The sequence below is a fragment of the Chiloscyllium plagiosum genome, chromosome 11 (genome assembly GCF_004010195.1).
Source record: "Chiloscyllium plagiosum isolate BGI_BamShark_2017 chromosome 11, ASM401019v2, whole genome shotgun sequence".
Classification (NCBI taxonomy): Eukaryota; Metazoa; Chordata; class Chondrichthyes; order Orectolobiformes; family Hemiscylliidae; genus Chiloscyllium; species Chiloscyllium plagiosum.
This window is the reverse complement of record NC_057720.1, coordinates 47,266,256-47,273,741: the sequence shown is the minus strand read 5'-3', so window position 1 is coordinate 47,273,741 and position 7,486 is coordinate 47,266,256. Positions and strand designations below refer to the sequence as shown.

Sequence of the window (7,486 nt, the reverse complement as noted above, 5' to 3'; positions counted from 1 at the left end):
ATGGGAGGGTGGGTTGTAGGGGGGCGTGGACCTGACCAGGTAGTCACGGAGGGAACGGTCTTTGCGGAAGGCGGAAAGGGGTGGGGAGGGAAATATATACCTGGTGGTGGGGTCTGTTTGGAGGTGGCGGAAATGTCGGCGGATGATTTGGTTTATGCGAAGGTTGGTAGGGTGGAAGGTGAGCACCAGGGGCGTTCTGTCCTTGTTACGGTTGGAGGGGTGGGGTCTGAGGGCGGAGGTGCAGGATGTGGACGAGATACGTTGGAGGGCATCTTTAACCACACAGGAAGGGAAATTGCGGTCTCTAAAGAAGGAGGCCATCTGGTGTGTTCTGTGGTGGAACTGGTCCTCCTGTTTTTACCTGCCTTCAATACCAGTACATCCTTTCTTAAATACATGGACCAAAACTGCACACAGTATTCCTGATGCAGACTCACCAATACTGTACAGTCAGAACAGAATTTACCTATTTTTAAACTCCAACCCCATTGCAATAAATGCCAAAATTTCATTCCCCTTTTCAATTATTTGTTGCATCTGCACGCTATCTTTTGAGTTTTATGCACAAGAACACCCTGATCCCTCTGTGCTGCACCTTTTTTTTTTGGAATTTCTCTCCATTTAAATAATCATCTGTCTTCCGATTCTTCCTATCAACATACATTGCTTCCTAGTTTCCCGGAGCATGGAAACAAACCCTTCTGTTCAACACATCCATACCAACCAGACATCCCAATGTGACCTAGTCCCACTTGCCAATATTTGGCCCATATCCCTCTAAACCCTTTCTATTCATATACTCATCCAAATGGCTTTTAAAGTTGTAATTGTGCCCATCTCAACCACTTCCTCTGGCAGCTCATTCCATGCACATACCACCCTCTGCATGAAGAAGTTACCCTTGGGTCCTTTTTAAATCTTTTCCCTCTCACCTTAAACCTATGCCCTCTAGTTCTGGACTCCCCTACCCTGGGAAAAAGACCATGGCTGTTCAATCTATCCATGCCCCTCATGATTTTATAAACATCTATGAGGTCACTCCTCAGCCTCCGATGCTCCAGAGAAAAATGCCCCAGCCTATTTAGCCTCTTCCAATAACTCAAACCCTCTAGACCTGGCAACATCCCTGTAAATCTTTGCTACACCCTCTAAAGTTTAAAAATATATTTTCTTTAGAAGGGCAACTAGAACTGAACGCAGTATTCTTTAAAAGTGGCCTCACTAATATTCTGTACAACCACAACATACATCCCAACTCCTGGACTCAATGTTCTCATCAATGAAGTCAAGCATGCCAAATGCCTTCTTTATCACCCTGTGTACCTCCATTTTCAACAAACTATGCACCCTACACCCCTAGCTTTCTTTGGCAACATTCTCCAGGGATCTACCATTAACTGTGTAAATCCTGCCCTGATTTGCCTTACCAAAATGCAACACCTCACATTTATCTAAATTAAACTCCATCTGTCACTCCTCAGCTCATTGACTCACCTGATCAAGGTCCCATTGTACTCAGATAACCTTCCTCGCTGTCTACTGCACCACCTATTTTAGTGTCATCTGCACACTTACTAACCATATCTCCTATGTTCACACCCAAATAACATAAATGACAAAAAAAAAGCGGACCCAGCACTGAACTTTGTGGCACACCACTGGTTACAGGCCCTCAATCTGAAAAGCAACTCACTACCACCACCCTCTGTCTCCTCCCTTCAAGCCAATTTTGTATCCAATTGGTGAACTCACCTGGATTCCATGTGATCTAACTTTACTAAACCAGTCTACCAGGTGAAATCTTGTCAAATGCTTTGCTGACGTCCACATAGACAACATCTACCATTCTGCCTTCATTAATCTTCTTTATCACCTCTTCAAAATATTCAAAAAAGTTAGTGAGACATAATTTCCCACCCACAAAGCCATGTTGACTATCCCTCACCAGTCCTTGCCTTTCCAAATACATGTAAATCCTGTCCATCAGAATCCCTCCAACAACTTACCCACCACTGACCTAAGGTTCATCAGTCTATAGTTTCCTAGCTTTTTCTTACAGCCTTTCTTAAATAATGGCAATATATTAGCCAACCTCCAATCTTCTGGCACTCAGCCATGGTTGTCGATGATACAAATATTTCAGCAAGGGGCCCAGCAATCTCTTCCATAGCTTCCCACAAAGGTCTAGGGAACACCTGATCAGGTTCCAGGGATTTTCAAAACTTCACTATTTATTTCCCCAAGTTCCTAGTTTCCATGTCCTTCTCCACAGTAAACATTGACATGAAATATTTGTTTATTATCTCACCCATCTCCTGTGTTTCCACACATCGACAGTCACAATGATCTTTAAGGGGCTCTGTCTCTCCTTACTTATTCTTTTGCCCTTAAGTATTTATTGAATTTATTTGAATTCTCCTTAACTCTATTTGACAAAGCTATCCCATGCCTTCCTGACTTCCCTTTTAAGTATACTCCTACTTCCCTTATATTCCTCTCTGGATTCACTTGGTCCTAGCTGTCTACACCTGATATATACCTCCTTTTTCTTGACCAGGACCTCAATTTTTCTAGTCATCCATACACCTTGCCTGTCACATTAACAAGAATGTGCGGTCTCTGAACTCTCGTAATCCCATTTTTAAAGGCCTCCCACTTACCATCTGTTCCTTTGCCCGTGAATAGCCTCCTCCAATTAACCTTTGAAAGTTTTGGTTAATACCATCAAAATTGGCCTTATTCCAATTTTAAAAATTAACTTTTTGATTAGTTCTATTCTTTTCCATAACTATTTTAAAATTAATAAAATTATGATCACTTGCCCCAAAGTGCTCCCTCACTGACAACTCAGTCTGCCTTATTTCCCAACAGAAGGTCAAGTATTGCTTCTTCTCTAGTAGGTACATCCGCATATTGAATAAGAAAACTTTCTTGTCCACACTTAACAAATTCTGTCCCATCCAAGCTCTTAACACAATGACTGTCCCAGTTTCTACATTAAACTCAAACTGCCAAGGTTTGCCCAGGTATTTAATTCATTTACATCCCCTTGCATATTCTTATGTCCAAATCACAACATGTTCTCCCACCTATTTTTGTACCAATAGCAAATTTGGATATATTATACTGTGCACTCTCCTCCAAGTCCTTAGTACAGACAGTAAATAACTGAGGCACGAGATCTGATCCTTGCAGCACAGCATTCATATTGTCTTTCTAACCTGAAAAATACTGATTAAACCTGACTGTCTGTCTTTGTGTTAACTAATTCTCAACCCATGCTAATATATTATCCCCAACACTGAACTGCTATTTTGCGTTATAGCTTTTTATGTGGCATCTTACTGAATGCTTTCTGGAAATCCAAATAGACTGTATCTACCAGTTCCTGTTGATCAATTATGCCTGTTATTTCCTCAAAGAACTCTTGTGCAAATTTGATCAAACATGATTTCCCTTTCACAAAACCATGTTGACTCTGTTTGATTATGTTAAACTTTTCTAAATGTTTTGCTATTTTGTCCTTAGTAATGGATCCTAACAGTTTCCCAAAGACAGATTTTAGTCTAACATCTCAGTAATTTCCTGTTTTCTGTCTCTTTCCTTCCTGAACAGGGATGTCTGACAATACTCTGACTCTAAGAGGTGCGTTTTGTCCTTTTTTTTTAATGAAGACAGGTTTGAGACAGAGATGCCAAGCAGTTTGCTCCAAAGACAATAAGCAGCTTGTGAGGTCTTGGTTTTTTCTGTAAACTTGGAACAATAGTGGCAGCCTGAATGGTGGGATCAATTGTATTGCATTCAGATCACTTATCTTTAAAATAAGTAAATGTTAAGGTCTATGCAATCTTCTTAATATATTTTGAGGGAGTTGGATTTGGTCCAAAACACACTATTGGCTTTCTAATCCATGGGATTGGAAAATTCCAGATTCCAGTGAGTTGTGGAATTTTTCAACCAATATTTCTGCAGCCATTTCCTTTAAGACCCTTGGATAAGACCATCAGGTTATGGAGACTTGTCTTGCCTTTAATTTTATTGGTTTGTCAAATATTGAGGGAAAATATTGTTTCAATATCTTTTCTCTCATTAGCACCTTGTTTATATGTTATTTTTGGCATGTTTACTGTGTCCTCCACCATGAAGATCAATGCCAAATATTGGTTTAAATTATCTGCCCTTTTCTTTATCCTCATTATCAATTTCCCCCATCACACCCTCCAATGATCCCACACTCACATCAGCTACTGTCTTATTACCAAAAGGTACAAATTCTTGCTGTCTGTTTTTATATTTTTTTTCCAGTTTACTTTTATAATCATTTTTCTCCTTTTTGATTAGCTTTTTTGTCATCTGCTGCTGTTTTCTCTTTAAAAAATTCCAATGCTCTGGTCTACAACTAGTTTTCACTGATTCGTATACCTTTTTTTGATCGGACACTCTCCTTTGTTAACATCCGATGATTCCTTCTTTTGATCAATTTTGTTTTTCGCTGAGCATTTTGAAATTATCTGCTTAACTGTCTGCTACTGCTCATCTACTGACTTTTCCCTTAGTCTATTTTCTCAGCCCATAATAGGGTTATAAGATGAGTCAGTTATAGAGAACATCAAAAGGCTGATCAATATAAATATCCTTTTAAGCAAAGTCCAGTAAATGATCAATGTCCAAGTCTGTGAGCTTCATCCTTCCTTCTCCTCCAGATCCATCTAAGGTTCTGAACAAAATTTATCTACAACACAAAAGGGTCAGATGGCACTATCAAGACAGCTGAGGCGAGAGGTCGGCAAAGAAGCGCCGAATTTAAGGAAATCAACAGCAGAAGGTCGGAAAATGAATGAATTAAAAAGCCCATTTCACTTTGTCAAATATGTCGTGATGCAAATAGAACGGCCGAGCTAAGTGGCTGAGAGTTTCATTAAAACAGCTCACATATCCGAATGCCTTAAACTAGACAAAACTTTAGCTTACTTTTATACAGTGACAACGTGAAGACTGCAGATGCTGGAGATCAGAGTTGAGAGTGTGGCGCTGGAAAAGCATGGCAGGTCAGACAGCATCCGAGGAACAGAAGAGTCGACGTTTCGGGCATAAACCCTTCATCAGGAATAACTGTGGCACCCTTTCCCCGGTCGAATGATCAGGTTTAGCTCAGTCTGACTCCTCCCCCACCCTCCCCTTTGAAATCCTTGTTCAAAACACTTTTTTTAAAGGTACTTTCGGGACAACTCTATAAACCTGAAATTACTTTCCCATGAGGTGAACAGGCCATTAAATTGATTTAACTTCCCGAAAAGTAATGAAATCGGCCCTGAAAAGATACCGAGTCAGTTTCACATCGTTGAATTACTCGAAGATGAATTGTTCTATTTTAACTGTACTCTGGAAGCGTGTTGGACCACCTCAGAGATCACACTTGCTGACCACTCTATGAAATATTATGAAATACTAAGGGAGCAATGTGAACAATGGAGCCATTTATTCTTATAAAGTTCCCTTCAACAGGTTTGTGAGAGTTAGCGCTGCTTGAGTTCGATACGCCCTGCGCTGATCCTGTTGTTTACATTTTTAACAAAAATCTCTTCACTTACCGTCCTGGGTGTCCACGCAGGCCAAGGCGATAAAAACACAACACAGCTGAAGATATCTACGAAACATTGTGGACTGCAAGTGGATTACCCGGACTCGAATACAACCAGTTACATACGAGCTGAGATCTCACAATCCTGTCCGTTGAGACTTGGTGTTCCTGCTGTTCACCACGCCTCTTTTACCTGACATTTACTGTGACCTCACATATACCTGCGGCCTTGCAAACTTTCCTTTTCCCTTTTATCATGCTACAGAAAATTACTGCAGGCAGAAAATGAAAGTTTTTCACTGTATTTCATTGTGTTTTTTAATGGTAAAATACACGTGTCAATAAAATCAAAATCGAACTGAGGGATTTTATAACAAAACGAAAGGACATATGATTGGAAACCACACCAGGATTGTCACAAGTTTTGAACTCCCAAGGAATTGAGGTTGTGATCCACCACAGTCAGTGAGGCTTACACAGACAATCCTATAAGGGGAGTTACTGGTTGATTGTGTGCAGTTTTGGGCCCCATGTCTCAGGAAGGATGTACTGGCCCTGGAGCATGTTCAGAGGAAGTTCACATCCCAGGAATGAAAAGCTTAACATATGAGGTATGTTTGAAGACTCTGGTCTCTCCTCAATGGAGTTTAGAAGGATTTAATAGAAACTTACAGAATACTGAATTGCCTGGACAGAGTGGATGTTGGGAAGATGTTTCATTGGTAGGAGAGACTAGGACCCAAGGACACAGCCTTAGAGTGAAGGGACAGCCTTTTAGAATGGAGGGAAGGAGAAATTTGTTCAGCCTCCTGCTTGTCTACTCAACTTATTTACAAAACGGTTCCTGGCAATTGTGAAGGAAAGATTTTGGGATCATACACTGGAAGTCATCAGGAGATTCCTTCAAAATGTTGCTATATTCATAGAACATTGAACATTACGGTGCAGTACAGGCCCTTCGATGTTGCGCTGACCTGTGGAACTAATCTGAAGCTCGTCTAACCCACATATTCCATTCTCACCCATATGCCTATCCAATGACAATCTTAATGCCCTTAAAATTGGCAAGTCTGTTGCAGGCAGTGCATTCCACACCCCTACTACTCTTTGAGTAAAGAAACTATCTCTGACATCTATCCTATATCTATCACCCCTCAATTTAAAGCTATGTCCTCTCACGCTAGCCATCGCCATCCAAGGAAAAAGGCTCTCCCTGTTCAACCTATCTAACCCTCTGATTATCATATGTCTCAATCAAGTCACCTCTCAACCTTCTTTTCTCTAGTGAAAACTATCTCAAGTCCCTCAGCCTTTCCTCATAAGACATTCCCTCCATTCCATGCAACATCCTAGTAAATCTCCTCTGAACCCTTTCCAAAGTTTCCACGTCCTTCCTTTAATGCAGAGAACGGAACTGTATGCAATATTCCAAATGTGGCCATATCAGAGTTTTGTACAGTTGCAGCATGATCTCATGGTTCTGAAATTCAATCCCTCTACCAATAAAAGCTAACACACCGTGTGTCTTCTTAACAACCCTATCAACCTGGGTGGCAACTTTCAAGGATCTATGTACCTGGACACTTAGATCTCCCTGTTTGTCTACATTACCAAGAACCTTACCATTAGCCCAGTACTCTGCATTCCTGTTACACCTTCCAAAGTGAATCACCTCACACTCCATTTGCCACCTCTCAGCCCAGCTTTGCAGCTTATCTATGTCTCTCTGTAATCAATGACACCCTTTGTCACTATCCAAAACTCTATCAACCTTAGTGTCATCCACAAATTTACTAACTCATCCTTCTATGCCCTCATCCAGATCATTTATAAAAATGACAAACAACAGTGGACAGAGTTTTGTACAGTTGCAGCATGATCTCATGGTTCTGAAATTCAATCCCT

General features: G+C 40.8%; 1 protein-coding gene across 4 annotated transcripts in view; it reads right to left on the bottom strand.

Annotated features, from left to right (window-relative positions):
• pdzk1ip1 (PDZK1 interacting protein 1) overlaps positions 1–5,746 on the bottom strand; it is a 22,229-nt gene extending 16,483 nt beyond the window's left edge. The window contains exon 1 of one of the 4 annotated variants that reach the window (XR_006313073.1): positions 4,972–5,064. Coding sequence is in view for 1 of the 4 variants with exons in the window: in XM_043700142.1 (XP_043556077.1) it covers positions 5,592–5,658 (67 nt within the window). In the remaining 3 variants the exon portion in view is untranslated. Of the gene's footprint in view, positions 1–4,971; positions 5,065–5,591 lie in introns of those variants that run through there. The other 3 variants (XM_043700142.1, XM_043700143.1, XM_043700144.1) reach the window with 3 other exon arrangements.
• Positions 5,747–7,486: the final 1,740 nt, after the last annotated feature.